Source organism: Acomys russatus, chromosome 24 (assembly GCF_903995435.1).
Source record: "Acomys russatus chromosome 24, mAcoRus1.1, whole genome shotgun sequence".
Lineage (NCBI taxonomy): Eukaryota > Metazoa > Chordata > Mammalia > Rodentia > Muridae > Acomys > Acomys russatus.
Genome location: NC_067160.1, coordinates 42,163,212 through 42,191,134, shown reverse-complemented (window position 1 = coordinate 42,191,134; position 27,923 = coordinate 42,163,212). Strand labels below are relative to the sequence as shown.

The window sequence follows — 27,923 nt, the reverse complement described above, 5'->3', positions numbered from 1 at the left end:
TGAAAAGAACAATTATTAATGGTACCTAACACTATGCCTAATGCCTCTTTCCTTCTAAACTCTGCTAATAGGTCTAATAAATATATATTAATAACTATCTGATTGAAACTAACATCACTGTCAAATACAAAAACAGGAAGCCTAAATCTCAATGAGGTATGTGTCATACTGATTGACTGTGTGCTCCAATAGGAATCAGTATTGAGAGTCACATGCAAGACTTGACTTTAGTCCAGAGCATATATATACAAGTGTGTAAGACAAGAAGAAAATATTTACATAACCCAAATGGAAGATGAAAAGAAGCCTCTTGTGTATACATTTCTCCAGCATTACCTTCATTTTCACTTATCTGTGGTCATTGATCATCAAAATATAGTAAAGGCATGTTTTATTGGTATTAAGACAAGATAATCTCTTCAAGTTGTTTACAAAATAGTTGGATATATATGAAGGTTTATGAAAGGTATATAAAAATTATATTCCGCAATAAATAACACCTTCATATAGTTTTTAGATAAACACTGGCAAATTTCAGGTAAGTCACTCAACTATTAAAACATTCCAATAACATTGCAGTGAAACGTTTAATAAGTTATTCAGTAAAAAAAAGAGCAGGAAGCATGTACTTAAACCCCCAATATTTAAAACCTTTAAAGGTTTAGGAGTAAAGTCACAATTGTTCCATAATGGAAATGGATAAAAGGAAGCCTAACACTCGATGCCCTGTTTCTCTCAAATGTGTGACTAATATGCATTTTACCTTGTTGGTTAGCATGTACCATGTCCATGGCTAGGAGAGCTTTCACAAAGGTGGTAAACTGATTATGCTCCAGAAGTCTGCTTAGAAGGGCCTCCCCAATAGACACCAAGCTGAGTTATTAAACTGTCAGTCAGGAGGCTTCTGCAACCTGAAAGAGCTGGTTGCAGAACTCCATACCCAGAAAAACTGACAGGATGACAGGAAACAACAATTTTTGACCCCTTTTCTTCTATCCAGATAATTTTCAAATAAGATAAGTGACCAATGAACAGTTTGGAATTTGACTCTTAAGGAAACACTGCCAAATATCACCCATGTAATAAAGGCTCAAGCTACTCAGTTTTCAGAGAGCGCCTATTGTCCATGGAACACTACAGTTCTGCACAAGTCCCTGTCTTCAATCTTAGCATTTTCTCCACAAAACCACATTAAAGCCTAAGAAGTAAAAACTATCCTGCAGCCTAAAGATTAATATCGATGAGTTACAAAGGTAATATGTTTGATTGTAACTATGTGTTTTGTGCAAATACTAATAACCTTTGAAAATAGTTGACTTTTAGAACTATTCTCTTGCATTGTTTGGTAGTTCCATGAATAAATATATCTGACATCAATACCTTTCAAAAGAAATAAAAGTGTCACTTAACCTGACAAGTAGTATTCCAATTTTGCAAGCAATGCAATTTGAAATGTCAGATCATAGGACCCAACTATTAATTGTGAGTGTCACCAGAGTGAAGACTTGATCTGTTAACTAAATTTAAATGACTTGCTTTTGCATCTTACTCAGAATTCCTACAATTTGCATAGTCACATTACTTAAACATAGTATCAAAAATAACATTGCTTGTCCATTTTTCCTGTTTTTAAATTTTAATAATTATACTTCATCACATCCCATTAATATGTAATACATCTAAAGTACAGTGGCACCTAATCATGTGCTCTGTCCCATGCAGGCTCTGCACTTCCCACTTAATTAAAATTAAATTATAGAATCGTGGCATGTGTCTACTTATGTTTTATATTACTGCCTTCATTTGTCTAATCGATAAATTGCAAATGATACTGGTACGCATGGCTTGCTGGGAAATTTTTGATCAAAGTGACATTTTGTTCTCATATTGACAGCTAATACAATAATACAATTTAATTTGCTTTAGAAATAAATAGCAGCTTTGTTTTAGTATAGGTGTTTGAATGGTGTTGACTTCTGTAACGAATTTGGTTGGGTTGTAAAGGTCTTCTTATCTGTTTGTAGGCAATTAAGCATAAAGCTCCCCAACCATGGAAAGGCAAGACTGTTATTGCCTCCTAATCCTCAGTAGCTCTTAGCCCAGGCAAAGCCTCAGAATAGGCCATATAAATGTACTGAAGGAGAAAAGACCACAGGGCAGCATGCTCTGATTCTTTTTATCCCTTTCTGCCCTCTTAGCATTTTCAGGACACTGCAGCTGTCCTGCGTTAACATGGTAAGTTGACCTACTTTCAAAGCTGAGGAGGCAGCTTTGATTATCTTCATCAACACTAGTGGACTTGCCTGGTTGTGACTGACCAGGCATTAAACAACCTTGAATAAGTGTTACCCTGTGCAGAGACAGTAATAAAAAATGTGAGGCCTTAGTTGTTAGGATTCTTGAAGGCACTCAGTAATCTTTGAAGTTAAGGAAAGTGGTCTGTTTCTAAGTGGCAATGCTGCCCAAAGGTCATGCTATTCTGATGTGCATGATGAACTGCAGTCAGCATGCTGTGCCAGATCGACTCACAGTTCCATGGAACTCATCTCCATACTCTATTTCATTCTAAAAGGCTTCATGAATTTTCAGGTTGTGGAACCCTGATATAACAAGTGGAAAGACCTAAAATTGTCATAGATTCTCATTACTTCTATTACTTAGGCTCTAAATTGACTCATAAAATATGCAATAAATGTGACTACTTACTGCTTTGTTCAATAATTCTTGTTTGTCCTGTGTTACTTTTAGTCCAAATGCAGAAAAAAAAATTTCATTATCAACTTTTTCACTTAAAATACTCTCTTGAAGAGTCTACTGAATAGTGACTAATTTTTCAAAAATACTAACACGCAGCTTACAAAAATGTAAATATTTTGGTATTAAGCTTTGAAAAATGCTGAGTTCAATAAGTTTATTCATTGTGGAGTGAATCAAAATTATAAAGCAGTGCATGTGTTAATTACTTCTAAGAGCATTCATTTATCTTCAAGTCACAAAATTTCCAGTCTAAGGAATTCTACTAGGGTCCCTCATAAATAACTCAGCCACACTGGACTCTGCTCTAACATGGAGCATAGCTCCATGAGTCAGTTTGCAAAAAATAGAATAACCTTAGGAATATCAACACATTCTCTTAACCCAAAGATTATATGTTATTGATGGTGTGCTGTGTGAAAATAACCATAACTGGATATTCTGTGTTCAGCACTATGTCTTACTCCCAAGCAAGAGATCTAGAATATAGACTTTGTGTCCAGGACTTCATTGCTCTGGCTTCCAAATAAGCAGGGCATGGGAACAATCTATATGAGAGTGGCTTGCAGTGACAGGAACAGGGCTGGTGTTTAAAGGTCTCTCTCTCTCTCTCTCTCTCTCTCTCTCTCTGTGTGTGTGTGTGTGTGTGTGTGTGTGTGTGCGTGTGTGTGTGTGTGTGTGTGTGTGTGTGTGTGTGTATGAACTGGAGGTGAAACTGAAGGACCTATGGTGACACAGATTTTTTTTTTTTAAGTAAGGGTGAGATGGCAGTGTGGCTTGTTTTCTTATCACCAAGAGTGATCACAAGTTCCAATCCTAGAATTCCCATGGTGGAAGGAAAGAACCTTCAACTGCACATTGTGCCCTTAGCCTCAGATAAGCATCATGGCAGGTAACTCCACCACCATATATATAAATGCAAATAGAAACAAGAAAAGATAGCATATAAACAACTTAAAATCGATAAACAGAAACAACTACAACCAGATTTTAAAAAGTTGTTTGGGCTGTCATCATGTAACTTGAGAGTATAAGGTTGCATAGAATTTCTTCTTATATGTTTAGTTAATGTCACTTAGAAACAAGGCTACTTTAAAAATATTTTCAAATTCTTAAAGTGATTAGAAATATGTGAAAACATTATACCTTATTTATTTCTTAATATATTTGTGCATTTGCTGTGATAACCATTCGGGTAGATCAAACTCAGCTTACAGTCTGTAAAAGCAATCCACTGAATGACACGAATACATTTCTCTCAAAAATTATTACAAAAATATCACTGATGTTTTATGCATTTTGTGATATATAATTGCATAAATTATTTTAGAGATTAAGCAATCAATATGAAATGGCACCATAGGTTTAATATCTTAATCACTTTCAAAAACTAAAAGAACAAAAAAGGATGATGTCAATGGGATCACGAAGCTTTCCCACTATGACATAAAGGTAGCTTTTCCTCTATCCTGTACCTACAAGTGATTTCATATATGACATGAAATAGTCATTGTCTTTAGTATTCTTATCACATCAGTGGTAAACTAGATTATAAAAAGAATTACACACATACTAAGAGTTTTCTAAATTGTAATATTGTGCCAGCACAATGTCTGAAAAATACATTGAACAACTCCAAAACCAAACAATGTTTTTAAAAATGGGGTTTTAGTGTATTTTCATAATCATTTATACTTTTGTTTTCACTTCAGATGATTCTTTTCAGTATTAATAAGACAGATTTTATAACTGCATTAAGGATAGTGCTTAAGTAGAATTATATGCTTATCTATTTTCTGTGTTTAATTGGGCCATTGGGGAATGTTGCCAATACTGAAATAATCCAAACTATTTTTAATCATCAATTTTCAGTAAATTATATGGGAATACACAAGACAAACCAGGCAATCTATGAATTTAATTTGCATTAAAACAGAATTTTGATGTAGAATTCTGCATATAATTTTTGGGATGTTCATACCATTCTTAAAGTTCCAAACAAGGCAGTTTACAGTGAGATGAGCAAATGAAGAGGTTAACAAGATTCTGTGGCTACAGGAGTATCATCATCCAAATCCAAATGGCATTGTAGAGGAATTGTAATCCAACAACACAGCTACTCTGGCTGGAATACAGACATGCCCTTTGCACACCATTAATCTCCACAAATGAAGGTAAAATTAGTTTGTAGAAGGATGCAGAGAGGTTGGAGTTCATTTCTGATTTCAGGGCAGGTCTGCAGAGGCAGTTGAAGTCAGAGAATGAGAAGAAGCCAGTAGATTAGAACAGATTGCTTGAGTTAGTCTGAGGTCAAGCAGAGTAGTTCAGCCAGAGGGCCGACTGAATCAGTGAGCTAGGAGAGGAGTAGGAGCCAGACCCAGTGCGTATGTGAGAGACTAAGCATCGTGGACGAGGCCGCGAGTTAGCGAGGGTGTGGGGGAGACATATGAAGAGTCAGTTGAGGACAGGGAGTGGTAGAAATGATTTAAAGGTAGTACTCATCTACGGAATTCTCAAGAGTGAGAATGTTTAAAATTTAAAAGAATGTTTATAAAAAAAAAGGATAGTTCAGGAAATATGTTTGTCCATATATTTGGTATTAATACACCAGCTTATAAATCCAAACAAGTGCATAACACTAAAAAATGTAATTTAATTTGCATTAACCATTGAACTTTCAGTTAGCTCTTTCAGTTAGCTGAAGGAACATAATCAGTTTTCCTCATTTTTAGCTTGTTTCACAATTAGAAAGTAGTGTTTTACTTTTTTTATTTGTTTGGTTTTGGTTTGGGATATGTGGTAGAGGAATCCATAAATATGCAAGCACATGTGTACTTTGTACAGGCATTATTAGAAGAAACTAGAAGAATGAAATGTATTCATTCATGTTTAAATCTACTTGTTACAAATTAATTAGACTAGATAAGTGAAAGAAAATCAATATCCATAATCAATTCCTACTAAGTCTCTCTATGTCTTTAAATGCTGTGCTACACATCCATCATCTAAATGTTAATGTTAACTCTAGGACTTGCTGGCTGGAGGAAAGTGAGAGACTGGAAAGTATTTGAGAAAGCCAGAACTATGAAAAGAATGCTTCAGAGTAGCAGGATTGCCTTTTTAGAGATAAAAGAAACAAGAAGAAGTCTCTAATCCTAAATGTGCCAGCACCTAATTGTCCTTCAGGAATGAGGGTCATTAGGAGATTGGCTCCAACCCATAATCTAGCCTAGGGTGCAAGATAGAAGAAAAAGGAAATGTGCGATGTATCAGAGAGAACACAGTGGAGTCCTTGGGAAAGGAAGATGCTTCCTCTGAATAACCAGAGAGGAGCTTCATTAAGAGGCAGCCTCAACTCAGAATAAGTGAAAGAGGCCTTAGGACAAGATGATGCGGTGGACCACAAAGGAAGCCATAAGAAATCCCTAAAACTACAAAAAATATTTGTATTTTGATAAGTATTCAGGGGATAATAGAAAGTTTCAGACTATATGATTTATTTAGTTTAACATAATAGTCATGCTAAGTCGACAGAGGAGCCAGGTCCTGCAGAGGACCATATGTTAGAAAATCTAAAAGCTACCATAGAGTACAGATTTTTCACTCTTTGTGACTGGAGAACTGTAGGCTGGTGTGGCTGGACTTCTTTAGGCTGTGAGATCTGGCTTTTAGGATGATCGGTCTCTTTTAAGGATTTGTGAATTACGTTTTACGTCTGTGAGTGTTCTGCCTACATGTGTATTTTTGCCACATGCATGCCAAGTGTCATTAGGAATCAGAAGATAGCCTGGAACTTCAGTTAAGGATGGTTGTAAGCCACCAGGTGGGCGTTTGACAAGTGAATCTGGATCCTCCGTTAGAACAACTAGAATTCTTGATGGCTAGGTCATCTTTCCATATACAATGCAGAACAGCCTTATAAAGAGTATGGTTGTGATCTAGCAGCCATTAACATGTTAATCCAAAAATTCCTATGTTATTCAAATATTTGAAATAGTCACATGTTTAAATTTACGTTGGCCAGGCAGAAGTACTTGTTCAAAGTAGACACATAGTCATGAGAAAATATGCATCCTTTTTCAGATTCCTTACTCCCAAGAAAATCAAGTTATTTGTTTGTTTTTGAGTCACATTCAAGTGAAATTTTCAGGTCTTCCATCATCTTGGGCATTTTTTTCAATTAGTTAATGCCCTTTTTAAAATTATATTACAAGAAATACAATAGTCATTTGTCACATTGCCTAGAAATGTTGAGATAATGATGGTATTGTTCAAACAGTTCCTCAGAACTGCTCACCAAACTAGCTCAGACAAGAAAGAAAGAAAGAAAGAAAGAAAGAAAGAAAGAAAGAAAGAAAGAAAGAAAGAAAGGGTGAGTACTGGACATCCAAACTTAGAAAACAACTGTGTCATCATACCTTTTAACATGGGAATATTAAGTTTTATATGACTTGCAAGTTTTTAGTTTTTATTCAACCATTTATATTCTCTTTTATAACATCATTAATTTTGTTTCCGAACAAGCATAATATTCAGAAACCTCTTATATTTGAAGCCATCTTGATAATTGCAGCAATAGTCCAACTGCTTTACTTCTCAGATTGGTCCTTCTCTGGTATGGTAGCAGAAAAAGAATCTTCAGAGCCTGAGACAATAGCCACATTGCTTGCTATTCTGAGTTACTGCCAATGTCCCTGAGAAGTCTTGGAATGACATTCATTACTGGAAAAACAGGTGGATAAGTCCCTCACAGCAGACAATGTGTCTAAGGTGAAAGGTAGGTAATTACATGAACACTGTTCCCCACCTCATAAAAGATGTCACTCTTATTACATAGATTCCTAAAACAATGGACACCCAACAAACATTTCCCACAAGCATATGCATTTTATCACCCTAATTTCTCTAACAATTTAATGAAATTATATTTTTCACCTCAATTAAAATTAAAGCAACATATATTTGAAAAATGAAATTTTGTCTTTTGTTTTACAGTATTTTACTTGAACCGTTCTGGGGAAAGCCTGTTTTCAATAATCAAAAGAGAAGTTAGAAAGATAGTTCTAAGGATAAATTACTTGAAGAAATAATCCTGATTCAATGATTATAAACTAATGAGGTTGATGGTTAGAAACAAAAACCCATGGATTATTAAAATGTTTCTTTTCACTGTCCAACAAAATAGCTAAATGTCACTGATGGATATTGAGAAGCAGATATAGACCGAGTGAGTGAGCAATTAATTCTTAACACCTGACCTTTAATATTTACACACCAGTGGAAACCGCAGCACACATATAGACTGTGCTTCTTTGGGAATTTCACTAACATTGATTTACAATATAAATCCTCTTATTATTTTAAAAGATTTCTATAAAAAAGAAGTAACAACTCATGCAGATAATTATAAATTTATTATATCTTGTATTCTCCAAATATGCGTATAAGGTAGCATTTAAAATAAATTAAGTGTTTTGTGTAAGCTTGCAATCTGGGTTATTTTGTTTTAGTGTGTGTGTGTGTGTGTGTGTGTTGTTGTTGTTGTTGTTGTTGTTGTTGTTATCTGTTCATTTAAAATGCATCATAAAGCTGGGTAGGTAAGATGATAGGAAATATCTGGGAGAAATTGGAAGAGGCAAAATATCAATGTGAAATTTTTATTTCAACAAAAGCAATCTAGGACTTCTTTCACTTATGTCAGATTGGCCACTGACCACTTCAAGGTCAGAGTTTTTGTGGTATGAATCTTAATTTACTCACCAGTAAAAGGGAAAAATTGGATCACTTAAGATGCATGTCAGTAATAAAATACCATGACTTGGTGTCTCATAGAACTTCGTAAATATAGTACTAATAGAGATAATGGTGGGAATGCAGCAGTTGACCTGGAAAAGGAAAGCAGACACAGAATTTCTATAAAAATTGTAGCTTATTAGGACAAAAGGCCTTGAGACTCCAATCTGCTGAACCTGGGAGCCAGGAGAACTTATTTAAACAGACAATACTAAAAGATATGTGGTGGGCAAAACATGACAGGGTCCTTAAAGGAAAGGACAGGTGTCACCGAAAGCCTGAAGAGTTGACAATATGGGAAAGGAGAAGAGGGAGTGATGCTGTAAGAGGGAAGCCACTGGGGAGATCAGAGGAGCTCTTCATAGAAACACCTCAAAAGAATCTGCTGAGTAGTAGCAAGGCCATCAGAAGTACCAGACTCTTGTAAGTTTGGCGTGGCTAGAAGAAGCTTCACTTAATGTTTAGTTCTGCTAAGCACACATGTCAAAGAACACTGAAAATCCATATATTGTGTATTGAAAGCTGGCAAATCATGGCACACTTCGTTTAACTCTCTGTCCCAGAGAGTTCCACAGAGAGCCACGGTTCTGATCTCTTCACTCTCCAAGATCTGTATTTTTAAGAGTGGCCGCTGTCAGGAAATGTCTCCTATCTGTATGTTCTAATGGAATCCATAGGAGAAAATTCCAGGAATGCTCCTTCATCTAGGATTAGCACAATGGCCTTCTCTGAAGATTGAGAACTGAGGGTATACCTCAATACACAGAAATATAAGGTCTGAAGACATGACCAGATAAGCTTAGGTAGAAGACACAGCAACTGCATAATCCCCAAGTCCTGAGTAGGGTAGAAGGAAGGAAGGAGCACTAAGCACGCTATTTGAACCATTACATAAAGCTCAGAAAAATCACTCCATGATTATTTTGATTTCGAATTCCCATTTTATTTTCTATGTTATGAGGCCAGTGAATACTCCAGGGAAAGAATTTAAATAAAATGATTGGTATTTTTCAAATAACACACAAGCTTCTAAGCAGAGCATTCACAGTAGGATGGAAAAAGCAAATCTCAGGTAAAGTTTCTTGCAAGTTTAATGTTTTCATATATTATCCAGTGAGGTAACCAGCACTTCCAGTAACTATTCTGGTTCCTCAAAGGCTTTGCCTAAATTTATTCCAATGCTGCAACACCACAGAAATGGGTCGTTGTCCACTAAAGTTCTTTATTCTCTTTTCCTAATGCTGGAAACTGATTTGTTAGCCAAAGTCTGTTTCCAAAATTATTTTGCGTTGACATGTGGCCCTGTGAATATTTTTTAAAATGAAAAATGTCAAGGTGATTAAAGAAGCAAGACAAGCATTAATTCCTTTCTCACTTTTTCAATATATTTACTATTTGTTTCTTTCCTCCTCCAAAGAAACAGTAATCCTTGGGAAATGATAGATCTTTAGTCTACTAGGTCTTCAAAAATTTAGATGGAACAGTGACCTCAGTCCCCACCTACTGGGAAATCTGTGTCACAAAAAGTGGAAGTTTGTTTATAGTAAGACTGAAATATCTTTAAATTTTAAACATCTTGTCCAAATTCTTTGTGGATACAATTTAGAAGAAATTGCTAAGAAATTTGTTCAATACATATAAGGGAACCACAACAAACATATAATCTAGAAAAGTTAGATTTAAAAGCACAATAGGAAGACCCCTCAGTCACAGTCATAGGGGAGGGGAGTAAGGGGAAAATGGGAGGGAGGGAGGAATGGGAGGATACAAGGGCGGGGATAACCACTGAGATGTAATATGAATAAATTAATAAAAATAAAATAATAAAATAAAAGCACAATAGAGAAACTGTCTTTGTTCAGCTCCCTTTGTGGAAGAAGTCTTTTCAAGGTACTTTTATTTTCATTTATTTTGCTTATGTACACTTTTTATTTTTGAGATTATGGTACAATTACATCATTTCTCCTTTACCCCTCATTGTTCTATTTCAAACCCAAGACAGCTTAAACCATAAAATCCACCAACGAGGACATCACTTCCAAATGTGAAATGTTTTCCTTCTTAATCAAATCTAAGCTCTGAAAACTCAATCAATTTTACACTACTTACATGGAGAATTCTGCAGTTAACAATTTATACAAAGGAACTGAAGAGATGGTTCAGAGGTTAAGAGAACTGACTGCTCTTGCAGAGGTCCTGAGTTCAACTTCCGGCAACCACATGGTGGTTCACAACATCTATAATGTGATCTGATGCCCTCTTCTGACCTGCACTTGTACTGGCAGGCAGAGCACTGTATGCATAATAAATAAATAAATAAATAAATAAATAAATAAATAAATAAATCTTTAAAAAAAAAAGGTTCATTTAAAAATTTGTAAAAAAAAAAAAAAGAATTTATACAAAGAATTCAGAGAGAATAGTTCAGCTGTTTTATGTTTTTAATATAACAAAACAAAAGCATTTGTTCTTTAACCCCCAAATTGCATTACATTTGTTGAACAATCTTCAGAGCTTTCAGTTTCCCACCTTTGTTAATCACAGAACAAAAATCCTGCCTGTTACAAAATAAAGCTAGTTGTTTAGACCAGACACTATGACTTCAAACCTTTGTTCCAGGTATACAAGCAGTAAAGTTTATGATTGGAACAATGTAATATGTGATAAGGAGGACCCATTTTTCTTTTATAGTAAATAAGGTTTGCATTTAATTTGCAATTCTCCACATTTTAGTACAATTGTATGTTCAGAGACATGATGTTTTTAGTAATTCCGCCCAAATTAAAGAAAAATGTATCCAGTTGAAATGAGAAAAATATAATATGGCGCTTTTGACTGGGTATGGGGATTATAATTATTTCTACTGTCTGATAAAGAATGTTTTATAATTTACCAAGGAACCATAGGGCATGCTTTTAGTTGATATGGGTCATTTTTGAGGCACCGTATACAAAACCTCAGCAGATGGAGGTGAAAGACAATCAGAGGGACGAAATGGCTATTTTTCAGTAGGAACTTTGTTATTTCCTTGTCTTCTACACTTTTCTGTTGCTTGCATACGTATGCATCACCATAGGACTGCTTTATGGATGTACAACATTGCTAGCTGTGTCCAACCTGTCCATTTTGTGGAATCCTAAGTCCTCTAAATCACTGTCTTTTTTCACTTGTCAACATTATTTTTATCTCCAACACATGTTGTTGTTTGTTTTCAATGATTTTTGTTTTTCCAAAGATAGTGTTTCTCTGTATAGCCTTGGCTGCCCTGGACTCACTTTGTAGACCAGGCTGACCTCAAACTCACAGTGATGCGCCTGCCTCTGCCTCTGCCTCGCTGCTCAATGCTGGGATTATAGGCGTGCACCACGACCACCGTGCCTGCCTTCCCCACTACATGTTGTCATCTGAGCGTTCCTGAAGGCCAGACTAGGATACATTCAAACTTGCCTGCCAATATCAAAATTGGCACATTCCTTGGTTGGTTTGTTTTTGGCATTTGTTTGTTTGTTTGCTTGCTTGCTTATTTTGGTCAACTTGACCGATTTTGAAATTGTCTGAATATGGGAAACTTCAATTGAGAACATGCCTTCATCATCCTGCCTGTAGGCAAGTCGATTTTTTTTTCTTTTGATTAATGGTTGATGTGGGAGAGCACTGCACACTGTGGCTGGTGCCACCCCTGAGCTGGCTGTGCTGGGGGTTGCTATAAGGCAGCAGGCTGAACAAGGCAGGAGGGGAAATCCAGTAGTATTGTTCTATGTCCTCTGCTTCAGCTCCTGCCTCCAGGTTCTTGCCTTCACTTCCTATCCTAACTTCTATTGATGGTGGAATGTGATGTGTAGTTGTGAACTTAAATTAACCCTTTCCCCTAAATTCCTTCTGATCAAAGTGTGTTACCACAGCAACAGAAACCTAACTAAGAGAGCACATCATACCTCTTAAAAATAAATTCCAATATTTAATATATCCCAGGCTTCCCTAGATACATATGTTTGTAACCAATGATAGACATAAATGTCTGGGTTCTAGGAGTTAAATTGTTGTACCGTACACCTTGTTTATTCAGTATCAAAGATCATCTTGTGAGCTTCATGTATTCTAGGCAAGCACTCTTCCAAATGAGCTACATCCCAAATTCCAACTACTTTTCTTCTAAATCTCCATCAGTTATTGAAAAGTATTAGCCCAATTTAGAACATGTTTTACTTAGGCACTACTTGCTGTCAAGTGTGGCTTGTTGGGATCATATATTACCACAGTAAATGTCCTAATAAAATATTCTATCCAAAGGGGCTTTTCATTAAAAAACAAGAAGAAGAACTGGGAAAGCCTGCAACACAGGGGGGAATCTGCAAGTGGAAAGCACATGTAAAAAGTTTTCACGGGACCTTAGAAGTAAAACGAGATGCTAGAGGCCAATTAGGCCAACACAGATCACATGTTCACTGATGGCTGGCAAAGGAACATTTGCTGAAGTAATATCTGAGTTCCCCATTGGAAATATTAGCAGGATTTATATAATTAATACACAGGCAAAACTGGGCAAAGGAAAAATAAAGATGGCAGAGTTAAACTGCATGAGAAGCAAAAGTTGAAAGTCTGATTAAAATAAGGGGTTGAAAAAGGCAGCTTAAGGAATTAAGATCACTCATGTCTTAGTAAAAAGATATGAAGGTATATGTCTAAGAAAAAGAAAAGCAGCTGTGATTATCACAGTCAACCCATTTTTTCACATTTACCAATGCCACCATGATGATTTCAGAAGGCTAAGTCCCTCGTCACAGTTGCCTTTATATTCTGCTATGAAAACGCTTCCTTATCAGCCTTTTAGCAAGGTCTTGCTATTGATGAAAACATGTGGCAGCATAAGCTCAGGAGACAGGGATTTTTAAAGCGTCTTCACATTCATGAAATCACACTCCACTAAAAATTCTACCCAGAAAACAATGGGCCACAGTTTTGTGTAGACTTGTGGCACATCCGCAGGAAAATGTTGGACATGAACTCGAGGCCAGCTACCTATATGACCCTCCCTTCCACATCGGGTAGAACTGCACTAAAGAACTTCCCGTGTTATTGTTCTTGGACTTATTCTAAGGTACTCTTGAAAATTAAAATTAATGTTATCTTCTGATTGAGAAGGTTTGAAATATAGTCTTTTATTTTAAAATAATGTCCTTTAATTTATAGTTTAGGTCCATGACTCTTTACCTGCATGTATGTCTGTGCATCACTTGCGTGCCTGCTACTCTTAGAAGCTATAAGAGGGTATTTGATTCTCCTGAAACTGGAGTTTCAGACAGTTGTGAACCACCATGTGGGTGCTGGTAATTGAACTTGGGTTCTCTCTCAGGATGGGCAGCCAGTGTTTTTAAATGCTTATTTATTTTTCCAGATAGAATTTACTTTAAAACAAATTATCAATTTAATGCAAATAAATATCCTGGTTTTGAGCCATATATTATTAAAGGGTCAAAACAAATACAAATCTACTTCAAGGTGGAATGGTTCAAGTTGGAGATAATGACATTAAAACATTAAAAGAAGGAATTATAGAGCCACGATGGGAAAATAAATGCCCTCTTGGTGAAAAAACCCAGATGTCACAGAGCTGAATGACTTTGCAAGGGCATGTAGGCAAAAAGCCTAAATTTAGGTAATATAAGCATTGGAAAATATAATACTTCAAAGATGTGAAGGAGATTTAAAATGTTGCTGCATCTTGCCAGGACAACAGTCATTAGAGAACTCCACTATTTCTGGTGTAGGACCAAGAACAGTAGGGTGATTTCACTGCCTTTGCTACCTAATGATTTTAAAAGGACAATTTTGAGAAAATCTAATGAAACTGTGAAATGGGTTTAAAAACACAGAGTAGGTACAGAGCTTATATTTTCTTCTCTAGGAGATCATTTGTTTATGATCAAGCAAATTAAATACAATGAGTGAAATAAAATGTATGTTTTCCTTCTATTATGCTTATTCTATTAATTTTGGTTTGTTGTTGTTGTTACGTTAAGTCAGATAACTCTGGCGAAAACTCGGGATTCATGTTCCCAGTATTGATGTATTAGCCTGGATAATATTTTGTCATGATATTCAGCTGACACATGCTACCTTTTTTCCCTCTTACAAGCAAAAGGAAGTAAGACAGAGTTTGCATTTGTCTGAAATAAACAAGAGCAATCCGAACTCAAAATAGCTTTCATCTCAATAATCCCCAGGTGACTTGCAACTCTAGCAAATCAAAGTTGCTTTTCTCATTTGAGCTGAAATGGCTTTCAAAGAAGTTCAGGAGAATTTCTGCAGTTGTAGAAAGAGAAACAAATCCCATGTAAATACTTTATTTTTATGTTTAATAGATAAATGATGATATATTGAGAATATTATGACATGATGACATAATAAAGACACAAGCAATTTTAGCTTATTATTCCTCAGAGACATGAAAGCAAATGTTTATATCCAAAATCTAGAGCTATACTTGAGGTCTTCACTTCTTAGTACATTTGTTTTAATTTAAAAGTATACTATGGAAATTTTCTGAATTTATAGGGAAATAATATTTTTACAGTGTGACTATTCTTTTTTTTTTTTAAGATTGAATAATTATTTTTACATACTTGAGGCAGACACTTTCATTAAATACTTTTTCCAGTGGAGACAGAGCATGAGAAGCAGCTTCCAGGTGCTCTGCTCAGGGCCCGGGCTCCTCCTTGCCCGCATGGTGAGGTGGAGGGGTGTATTTCCCCTACTTGACTAGCTTATCTCGCTGTCACTTGATCTGATTAATTCGCTTTATCCTTTTGTACCGCAGCAAACACTCTTCAAAATCTTCAAATTCAATCTTGTACTCCTTTTCAGCCCGGGTAGCGCCAATTCCATGTGCACACTCTATCCACTCCTTTGAAAAAGCATGGCATCGAGAGGGAATCTTGAAGGGCTGCTGAACACTTTGGTGACGGTATAGGCTAATGCCCAGCTTTTTCTGCACATCAAGGAAAGGTATGGCTCCTAGTGAAGCTCCTCGGCTGTGCAGACACAGCAGCACTACCGCACCACAGCAATGCCCTTGTCCGCTCCCTGGGCACAGTTCACGACTGCAGGATCAGTGTGACTGTTCTTTTTTTTTTTTTTTTTTAATTTTTAAAAAAAAAATTTGAAATTAATTTATTCTTGTTACATCTCAACGTTTATCCCATCCCTTGTATCCTCCCATTCTTCTCTCCCTCCCATTTTCCCATTATTCCCCTCCCCTATGACTGTTCCTGAGGGGGATTACCTCCCCCTGTATATGCTCAAACTAAGGCACCAGCCAAGGACAATACAGGTGGTAAACTTTAAACCCCTACCCAGATCTAGCCAGTGGTCAGAACATTCTCCACAGTTGAGTGGAGAGTGGGATATGACTTTCTCACGTACTCTGGTGCCTCACATTTGACCATGTCCCCTGGAGGGGGAGACCTGGTGGCACTCAGAGGAAGGATAGCAGGTTGCCAAGAAGTGACTGTTCTTAATGTTACTAAATTATATAATTAAAAGTAATGAAAATTGAAATTGTTATGCTTTGTGTATTATTTCACAATACCACATTAAAACCTAGTGATTTTTTTCTCTCCATTTTCTTCTGTCATCAAGATAAGACAGCAACATCTCAGTATTCACACAGGAATGAGTGATGCAAATATAGATTCACTTGTCATTTTTCCATTTATTCTTAACTGTGCTTCAAAATTATCTAACATGAGGAAGTTAAGTAGACTATCTGAATAGAGTTTTCCTTTATAATTATTATATATCTAAATTTATATCCCCCATTCTATATTAATCTGGAATTTTAAATATTCTTAAATATTTTAATTCTAAAATGCACTAGGAGGAATATTATAACTTTATATGGGTAATTCAAGTTGCTTCAACTGTCTTTAGACATTACAGATATTTCTAAATAGAAACATATTCTTGCCCTTTACAGATCTACAGAATTTTTTAAACTATGAGGTTATGAATAGTGTCAGACTGGAAGATGTTACATTCTCTGTCTCTAAAATTGTATCACAAGATCATGTTGGCCAAACTGAAAATTTACTATCAAATCATCAAATTAGAGTTGATGGTGCTGGCTATACTTTGATTCTAATGTCATTTTTAGACGTATGCAATGGAATTGCTGTTACTGTGAGAACCAGTGGCTGAAGTCGGCTCAGCCATCATCCTATGACCCGAGTGAGCATTGACTCACATGTATATCTCCATTTCTTCACTATAAAGTGGCTATTTTAGTAATTGCTGCATGACTCAGAGCTAGCTAGCTCTCTTAGAACAAGGCCAGGTATGTAATTAGCTTTTAGAAATGCTATCTTTTCAGCATTCTTAATTCTAGCATGGAAAAACCTATTAAGAGTTGAATGATAATGCATTTTGTTTATGACTATACCTATTACTCTCAAAATAAATTTTGGTAACTGAATTATAGGTTTTGACTGCTGCACAGATCAAGTAAACAAAGAGTTGCCAAGTTTGCACTTGGCTAATTGATATGCATGTAATTACAGGGGAATTTTAAAAACGGCTTAATTGCATCTCATTTCAGGATGTGTGCTTCTTCTCATATTGTGTTACCTATTTTCTATCCTAGGTACAGGGAAGTAGAGAGCAAGTTCTGAAAGCTGAAATTCTACACTCTTTTTTATCCCTGCCGTTCTCAGGCCTCATTTTCCCAATGCTCATATTTCTTAGGCCTCAATTAATTGAGCTTACAGAAAACTGATGTGAGGCTTTTCCAAACTTATAGAAAAACTTCCCTTATATATGTAGAATATAAACTTTGCAATCAGACAGCCAGAATTTATTTTACACTTAACAAATCTACTTGTAGCCAATCATGGGATTTCAAATTGTATTTATTTTTTTTTGTGTGTATTTGTTTGTTTGTTTTGAGACAGGGTTTCTCCGTGTAGCCCTGGCTGTCCTGGTACATGTTTTGTAGACTGGCTGTCTTCAGATTCAAAGATCTGCGGTCTTGTCTCCTGAGCATTGTGATTAAAGGCCTGTGCCACTTTCCTGGCTATATTTATGGGTTTTTATGGCTTGTTTGTTTCTAGTGTGTCTTTTGATATAGGGTCTCACTCTTGGCTAGGCTGGTTTGGCATTCACTCTTTAGCGCAAGATGGCCTTGAACTTCTGAAAATTCTGTGGCTTCACCTTGCCAAGCGCTGGTATCATTATTACATCTATGAACAACCACATGTGGCTACAATGGATATTTTTACATAAGATTCCATTTCCTTGCAACTTTATACATCCTTGGAAATAAGGCTGTTCATCATGTCTTCTCTCTGAAACTTTTGCTCTCTTTGATGGAAGCAGATAACTTTCTGCTCATTAGAGGATAATAATATTATGTTTTCAAGCAAAGTAAAATGATTTCATTTAAAAGACACCTTAATTTACCAAATAAAACTCATAACTAGCTGGGACAATTGCAATGTGCCGGTCAAGCATGCAGGTTGACTGCTATGTCTGTGGTTCTATTAGTTTTCACCTCCTGACTTCCTTACTGTTTTGCTGATTATCTGCCTCAGGGTAAGTCAGTTAAATGTACTTGGTACATTTTTTCCACCTCTAGAGAAAGCTAAAGGGTGTAACTGTTAACCTTCTATGGAAGTAAACTCATAGCTGTTCTCACTGAAAATATACTTTTAAGTTAGACACCAATATAGATAAGAAATTCAAAGACTATGTATCTCTCTAATGTTTAATGTGACAAAGAAAAGGGGATTTCATCTGTGTTAGTTTAAGCTGTGCTAAATAGTAATACAAAGAGATCATCTCTAAAATTTGGCTCAGCTTTAAAGAAAACATAGGTTGTTTGTAGTTTTGCTTATTTCCTTTTGCAAATCACTGTAGATCCTATTTGTAGAACAGATAAAAGCAGTAATTTGCACGTTGCATTTCACAGATACTGCTGGTTCAGAAAATGCCAAAATCTCCATAGTATAAGAATGAAAGCCACTTTATTTTATTTATTTATAACTTTATTTATGAGTAGCATCCTTCCAGCGTCCCTACTTTCATTATCCAGTACTGACGGAGGTGTTTGACAAGTGGCCCAGGCAATTCCTACAGTAGCTGTCTCTGACTAGCCCAAGAAATGTCCCCTTATAGTTGATTTGTTTTATGCCTGGGAAAACCACAAAGTCTGTTTATTCCAAATACCTGTACTCTCAGGAAGGAACTTTTAACGCCTTCTTCAGGGCTAATAGTATTGCAGTGTTGTGACTTGGTTGGTGCTGCATGAAAACAGTCTCCTAGTAGTTCACCTTAAAGTAGGTCATTCTCAACTGAGCGCTATGAAAACCTCAGATTCTCTCCATTTTCCAACTGAGGCTATTTTCTCATATTGTTGCTAGTTACCTAATACTAAGAAGCATTGTCTGTATGCATATATTTACATGAAACTTTACAGTGAATTGCATAAAATAAGTCAAGAATCTTCTGTGAGTAATTGTCATGATTTAATAATATCTATATTACCTTTGAATTATAAAGTTTTACAATAATGATTTGCCAAACACATCTATAGAATATATATATATTCTAGGAATATGTATATTCTATATATATATATTCTAGAATATACATACATATATATTCTAGTATATATATACATATACCTATATATATTTACACATACTTATCTTCCAATCTTGACTTTTTTTTTGAATCACTTCTGGAATATTCTCTATAGTCAAAACAGCCACAAAGCACCACAATGTTGAGTGTTTTCTGCCAATCACTGCCACTGTTGCATCCTAAATAACTTAAAAGTAGTGATTTTAGAAACTTGCTTAACTTACTAGAATTCAAATGAGTTAATGATTTCCTTTACTGATAACTAAAAACATTAGAGTCTTCAAAAAATTTTGTTGTGTGTCAGAGAATTACAAAAGCCAGAGCCAGCACTGAAGTCAGAAAGTTACAGACTTAGAGAATATGCTTTAGTATGCAAATGTGTATTTTTTTTTTCTATTTTAGTATTTTGTATTCCTTATTTAAACATCAACCAGAAATTATATTATTTTTAGCAGATGAAATTGGTGACAATCAATTAATTGGCTGTAAGAAATTTTGTCATCAATACATTTATATATAGATTGAAATTTGTTAGTTACAAGTTGACATACTCACTAATATACTAACATTCTGTAGTTCTTTCAAAACCCTGAAAATGCGATGTTTCTCAAAAAGATTAAGAATTACATTTTAACCATTTTCTACTGGTATTATAGTAAAGTTAATATGAGAAAAAAATTTTTTAATTGAAAAGTTGCCTAACTATATTCTACAATTACATAAGTGCACAAACAGGTATAAGCTGGATTGTTTTGTGTCAATTTGACCCAAGCTGGAATCATCTGACGTGAGGAAACCTCAATTGAGAACATGCCTCCATAACATTAGACTATCATATAATATAATAATGTAAGCAAGCTGTTAAGTCTTTTTCTTAATTAATGATTGATGAGGGAAGGCTCAGTCTATCGTGGGTGATGTCATCCTTGATCTGGTGGTTCTTGGTTCTATAAGAAAGCAAAAGAATTTCTGGAGGTATCTCCAGCCCTCACTTCAAGATGTACTATAGAGCAATAGTAATAAACACTACATGGTACTGCCATCAATATAGACTGGTTGATAAATGGAATCAAATCAAAGACCCAGAAATAAACCCACACACCTACAGACACTTGAGTTTTGACAAAGGAGTCAAAACCATAATGGGAAAAAGAAAATATGTTCAACAAATGGTGCCGCTCTAACTGAATGTCTACATGTAGAAAAAGAAAATAGAGCCATATTTATCACCCTACACAAAATTCAAGTCTGACTGGATCAAAGATTTTGACATAAACTGATGTCCCTAAACTGAAGAATGGATAAAGAAACTGTGGTACATTAACACAACAGAATACTACTCAACCATTAAAAACAAGGAAATAATGAAATTTGCAGGCATATGGATGTAACTATAAAAGATCATCCTGAGTGAGGTAACCCAGACACAGAAAGACACATGTTCTATGCACTTACTTATAAGTGGATTTTAGCCATATAGTACAGGATAAACATGCAATTCACAGACCCAAAGAAGACCCAATGAAGGATGATTACATCTCACTCAGAGGAGGAAATAGAATAGAGAGTGGAAGTGGTAGGAGAGAGAACACAAGATAGAAATGAGGGTGGAGACCAGAGTGGGAGAGAGTGAGGGGGAGGGTGGAGGACCGAGGGCTTGTATAGAGAATAGAAACTGTGGAAGGAAGCATTGCTGTGAGAAGAGGGAGACCTAGGACAGGGTAGGCTTCTGGGAGTATGTGGAGGTGACTCTAGCTGAGACTTGTAGTATCAGGGGTCATGGTTACTGAAGAGGACAACCTGTTACGAGAGAGGACTCCCAGTGGAAGGAGGGAAACACCAACCCATCCACAAAACCTTACCCCAAACTTATCCTGCCTACAAGATGTGCAGGGATAAAGAGAGATAAAGATTGAGGGGATGTCTAACCAATGCCTGGCCCATCCTGAGACCCACCCCATAGGAGAGAGCCAACCTCTAACACGATTAAAGATACTCTGCTATGGGAGCCTAGTGTAGCTGTCCTCTGAGTGGCTACCCCCAGCAGCAGATACAAACAGATGCAGTGACTCACAGTCAAACACTGGGTGAAGAGTAGGGAGTCTTGTGAAAAAGTGGGGAGATGAATAGAAGTCCTGGAAGTGACAGGAGCTCCACAAGAGGAACATGGCCAAGCCCACAGGGGCTTGCAGAGACTGAAGCTCCAATCAAGAACGATGCATAGACTGGACGTAGGCACCCTACACAGATGTAGCAGATAGCTGTTCAGACTTCATGTAGGTCCCTTAGGAAGGGGAGTGGATGCAGTCTCTGACATGGACTCTGTTGCCTTTTTTTTTTAATCACATCCCCTGGTGGGGCTGCCTCACCTGTCTAGAGGGGAAGAGGATGTGCTTAGTCCTGATGTGACTTGATGAGCTGGGGTGAGTAGGTGAGGAGGGCTCCTCCTTTCTGAGGAATAGGTGAAATGGTTGGGTAAGTTTGAGGGAGGGTGGAACCAGGAGGAGAGGTGAGAGGGGCCCTTTGATGGGGATGTGAAGAGAATTAATTAATTAAAAATAAATAAAGGGGAAAAAACAGTCTGAGCAAGACATGAGGAGTAAGCAAGCAAACATCACCTTCCATGACTTGTGTATCATCTCCTGCCTCCTAGTGCCTTCCCTGAATTCCTGTTCTAGCCTTCCTCCGTGGTGGACTATAATGGAAGTGAATGCCAAATAAACCCTTTCTTACCAAGGTGGTTTTTTTTGTTTATGGTGTATTGTCACAGCAGTAGAAATTCTAACTAAGTCAAGGTACAAACTAGACACATAACTTGTTGACAAAAGATAATTTAAAGTAATAAACAGAAGTAAAATACAATGAACAGAGTGGTTTTTTTTACTGTAAGCTAAGTAATATTAACAAGTTTAAAATATAGAATACTAACCATTTATTAGCTATCTCTATATCAGAGACTTGACAAACATTTACGCAAATCATATGCTTAGAATATTATGCATTCTAATGTTTTTATGTAGACAGTTCATTATATCAACTTCAGCAGATTAGGAATAGATTTTAGGTACTATCCTTAAAAGAACTATCATTTGTATGCCTCCTGTAGTTGATCATGTACAGGCTTATGTACGTGAACAGTTGGTGTCCAGTTGTAGGCACACTTTGGAGAGGTAAAGGAGTCTTAAGGGGGAATAGCCTTGATGGAGGAAGCATTTCACTGCTGGGTGGCTTTGAGGATTTATAGCTTTGCTCCATTTCCTGATTCATCTCTCTGTTTCCTGTGTGGGGTTAACATGTAAACAGTCATCTCACTCCTTCTGCTGCTGTGCCAAGCCTTCCCCACTAAATGGACTCCATCACTCTAAAACCATAAGTTAAAATAAACACTTAAACCAAAAAACACTATTTTCTTTTTAAAAAAAAAATAAGTCTGTATATTAAGTCAAATTAGTTTTGCCTCTGATGCTTAAGACTTAACTAGTAGCAGTTGTCATGCTCAGTGACCCTTAAAATTGTCATGTCAGGTTTAAACTTAAAAAAACCATTATTTTTAATACTTATAAGTCTTTTTAAAATGTGAAAATTAGGCATTTCGTATCTATGCCTAGGGCTTTAAATATCACTCTTTGATTATCCTTGAGGTCACATCATGTAATGTGAGAATATTTTATATAATATTTTAGTATTCACATGACTATGGACAAGAATAAAAATAACTATTAACAAATGAAAATTTATTTCAATGTATTTATCAGTAAACACACACACACACACACACACACATATTGTACAAATAATATACATGGGCTTATAAGAGAGACATATATATGTATTAAAATGGCTTTAGGCAGCTTTCTGTGTAGTTATTGTGATAAATTAGCCCAGTACATCTAATGCATAAAGTATTACTAAAAATCCACTTAATAGTGGATGTAGCTCAGTAGTAGAGCCCTTGACCAGCATGCATGAGATCATAGCTTCAGTCACAGGATGACATGGCCAACAAATCTATTTAAACCCAGTACATTGTCCAATAAGATGAGCTGTAATATTCTAAACACAGTATGAGATCATGAAAATTTGAGGCTACCTTTTCAACACCACTTGTAGATTTAGCATCCTTCCATTATTCCAAATCTATGTCCCTACTTATTGGCTCCTTGGCCTTAGTTTTCCAGTACAGAGTTTAGTCTTCCCCTGCATCATTATTATCACTACATATTAATTGTTCATGCATGAGCAGTTACTCTGTAGAATTTACCTTCCATTTCAACACTGCATTAAAGATGGAATCCTTTACTTCTATCTTAAGTTTAGAGTTTTAAAACCTTATTTAATTATATTAAAACACAAATATTTGTTTTCTATATTTTTCAAATCAATTACGATGACTTAAATTTTTTCATTTAATAAATGTAACATATTTCAGTCTTACCACATCTATTATGTAACTTACATTTTGGTATAGCATATAGTGAACATCATTAAAGTGGGAAATGCAATGACTTGCTAATATCAATAATTGGCAACAATCTTTCTGTTGTGCCAATCCTTTTATAAGAAAGGACAATTTCCTTAATGGAAGGAGACATATTTTGTAGGTCGGAAAGAGTTCACTTTAAGCAAGTTCAAATATTTTTAAAAATATACATGGAAATATGTAGTGAGGGTTTTGGAATTTTGGTTTCTTTAAAAACTGCAGAAATACTATAAGGATATGTTTTCATTTTAATCCCAGGTATGGGGCTTTGGAACTGTTTTGCAGATGGCTATGATTGTTTTTGTGCTGTAGTAGAAGCATTTTTTTTTTTTTTTTTTTTACCAGCTGGAGATAGTTTCTATGATTGTGTAATATTTGGAATTCCGGGGAGATTTCAGAGGTGGAGGTGCCATTGGTTGGTTATTGGTTGTTGTTGGTTGCTGTTTGTTAAGTAGTCAGGAGCAAGGAAGAAACAACAAGAAGAACTTAGATATCCTGATAGCAAAGGTCTAATTTGCTCTGAGGAGCTCCTGGCAGCACTAATCAGCAAGAAGTAGTGTAATGATAATGTTGCCCCTTTCCTCACTCTCCTTTTTTCTCTCATGTACAATGTTATGGGGTTGAAAGGGAAGGGTGGCAAAAGGGTGGAGAAGGGTAGAAGAAAGAGCAACCCACAAAGTAGCAAACACCGACTTCTCATATATACATATATATGTATTTCAAAAAATACACACACATGCATACATATATATACACATATACACATATACACATACAGCTAAACCATGAAACTATTCTAGGTGTGATATAGGTATTCTATTAAAATATAGCATAACCCTATGGCATTAGAGACTGAACAGGATGTGCATACAAGTTTTAATTTTATTTATCTTTTTTCTGCCACCAGTTTTGCAATACACACACACACACACACACACACATATATATATATATATATATATATATATATATATATATATATATATATATATATATATAGCTTTGCTTTTATAGTTAGTGAACAGAGAGCATATTCTATTTTTTCTAAATTCATAAATAGGAAGAATCATAGGAAACATTGAAATTCATGTGGAAAGCAATAATTTTTATTCGCTTTGCCTCTCCACACTCAGTTGCCGTTGAACAAACATCTATGCCTACTATTTGATTATTCTCTGATGCTCCCATGATATATGAAATGTATTTCTGGTAAAGTAGGAGACCTTTCCCACTGCACATGCAATAAATGAGACACAATGTACATCTGTGTTCTTTGCAGAGATTCAGCAACTTAGAAGAAATGGTTTCATTCTCTCAGGGGAATATTTTAAATGGAAACTATGGACTTAGCAGATGGAGAAAGAGAAATCTATAACAAGAAAATTAATTATAAAAGTGTCAACTAAACCCATAAATGTTCTCTCTTGTCTTAACATACGAAAGCAAATGGTTTCTCCAAACACTTGACTTTTCAACCCCTGAGAGAAATTTCCACAGAGGAAAAAAAATATGTGCAATGGCTTTTTCAGTAAAACTTATCCTTTCTCTTCTTACACATTGTAATTTATTAGAAAAAACATGTGGACAAATGATTATGATCCTGACTCTTCTTCTGCCTCTCACATGCATACAGCTCTTGGTCCAAAGCTCACTCATGCTTTGCAGCATGAATATTGACTATGAAGTGTTCTCCTAATTGGGTTGAAGCTTTTAATTTGCTCTGTCATTTACCTCTTCTGGGTACCAGAGGACAGGCATGATGCTTCAGCTACATCCAGATTTTCCCTTTCCTCCAGGCCACATTATGAGATGACTAAAGTTAGTGCTTTAGGCACTGTAACTATCAGAGGCATTGTAACCATCAGAAAGAGATCAAAGCAGTTTTAATTGCTCAGGAGAGTTTTTGCTGTGTCTTGAATTTTTGTCGTAATGTCCCAAGTACAAAAACTGATCAAACAATACATTTTATTTCTCTGGCTCTGGTGCATGGCTGACATTTTTAGAAAAAAATAAAATAAAACTTGCTTTTTAAAAAGCATATTTTATTTTATTTCTCTCTCTCTCTCTCTCTCTCTTTTTTTTTTTTAACCAGTAAAATGAAATATGGGAAATGTGTTCGCAATTGGAGCTGGTGACAGATTGGTGACACTGGAAAGGATTCAGAGCTTGAAAGAGGAAGGGTTAGAGCACAAAGAGAAGTGTCTCATGGAAGTGTTAAACACCCAAAGGTCAAGATTCGGCTGTTGCTCCCAACTGTGAGACTCTGTCTGATGTTTACGTGCCCCAATTAGCCATGGACTATACAAAACATGGTTGGCTTCGAGAAGGAATCCTAAGTCTCCATTCTCTTGAAATATTGCAGGCTATCTGAAAACCTGCTTTGGCTTATAGCATTAACCCCCCCCCTTCCCGCTTTAGTGATCTGCTGCTGTGCTTTGGCTTATAGCACTACTCCCCCCCGCCCCCCGCTTTGGTAATCTGCTGCTGGGGGCTTTGCTAAATACATACACAAAAATTTTTCTTTCATTCTTTCACTTTTTAATCTCCACAAACTGGCTTTGGCCTGTTGGCCTATCAGGAAGCTTTGGAAAAAAGTGTCTGGGATACTGTTTTCCAACTTGAGACTGCACATGGGGGTGACTGCCAGAGTGGATCAGTGTGGTTCACTGTATAGTATTATTTTATTTTATTACATTTCTCATTCTAACCATTGATTCATTGAGATGAAGTTCACAAACTGCCTGTGGCAGTGATTGGACGATTATACAGTTACAGAGTAAATGTCAGTCCAAAAGGTGAAAGGCTTGCTAAAATCCAGTTATATTTTCCTGCCTTTTGAAACAAAGGCAAGGGAATATGATTTCACATTTTCTTGGTGACTCAAGGTTAACTTCAGAATGTCATTGGAATTGTTCTCAATGGCTTTCAGGAATTCTGACACTAGAACAAACTGACAATTCTGTACGGCTACCATTTTGCATTCTAAATTCAGTCTTATTACTGTTTCTTTGTCATGTCAATTGCACGTTCTTATCAGTATATAATCCACATAGCAGCATTCTTCCTAGTACTAACTTTTTGAACTGATTTTCTGTAAAATAAGAAAAAAGAATAACCAAGATTTCGCTTTCCACATTTAAAGAACAAATCCCAGTGAAAGAGATGACAATACAGAAAGCAGGCCTCACTGAACAGCTGCACCTCCTGAACTGTTTACTCTGAGCACATTTTTCCTTGTTGCATATTTCCTTTATTTTATATTTTATGGAGAAGTTATTGCTTTAAAAGCAGTCCTTAGGAAGCGAGGATTTGAATGTGATGTAATTGACCAGCTAGTAACCACACTCTAATTTTGTGAATGGCTCAAGCTGCATTTTGAATGATTCATTATAAAATAAACATTGTTCCATAATTGAAACAAATCATTTTTCCTTTTGAATACAGAGATGGCTTCTTTTGTAAACTGACAGAAAGATAGTGTACTTTGTAGACTATAAAAATGAATTTTAAAAATGAAAGAACTAGGCAAAATAAATTTTATATGTTGCTTCTGGATCTTACAACACACACACATAATATAAAGGTGTAAATGTGTTTTCATTATAATTTATAGAAAATATCACATCACATAATCCAGTAAAGAATTAGATGGTCTTGCAATAAACAAGTTGGGGAATCGATACAACTGAAAGTCTGTGGAGTTTCATAACTGCATGAAGCATAATGAAATGAAAAGAATAATCTATATAACAACAATTTCATATCCACTTTCTCTTGCTGCTATAAAAATGATTATACATTTAATAAGTTAAAAGAATGAAAATATGATTTTTATTTTTTTTATTAATTTATTCTTGTTACATCTCAATTGTTATCCCATCCCTTGTATCCTCCCATTCTTCCCTCCCTTCTATTTTCCCATTATTCCCCTCCCCTATGACTGTTCCTGAGGGGGATTTCCTCCCCCTGTATATGCTCATAGGGTATCAAGTCTCTTCTCGGTAACCTGCTGTCCTTCCTCTGAGTGCCACCAGGTCTCCCCCTCCAGGGGACATGGTCAAATATTCCATGACAAAAACAGATTTTTCTTTTTTATTGTTTTATTTTTACATATATTTTATATTATTGCACATTTATACAATTGATTTCCTTTAGAAAGAAGAATCATGACACAATCAGGAATTATATAAATGTTACATTGTTAGTGTTTTGGCTATTTGTATTTGACAGCCTTGTAGAAGACATCTTTCCTATCTTGATG

At 35.9% G+C, this 27,923-nt stretch overlaps 2 protein-coding genes across 2 annotated transcripts in view; both read right to left on the bottom strand.

The window, feature by feature from the left end:
• Window positions 1-27,923, bottom strand: part of Lrp1b (LDL receptor related protein 1B) — a 1,950,158-nt gene that overhangs the window by 1,795,920 nt on the left and 126,315 nt on the right. The window lies entirely within an intron of this gene.
• The window catches only part of LOC127207582 (NADH dehydrogenase [ubiquinone] iron-sulfur protein 5-like), a 96,454-nt gene continuing 83,775 nt past the window's right edge, over window positions 15,245-27,923 (bottom strand). The window contains 1 exon segment of the mRNA XM_051167034.1: window positions 15,245-15,578. Within this exon segment, the coding sequence (XP_051022991.1) occupies window positions 15,245-15,578 (334 nt within the window).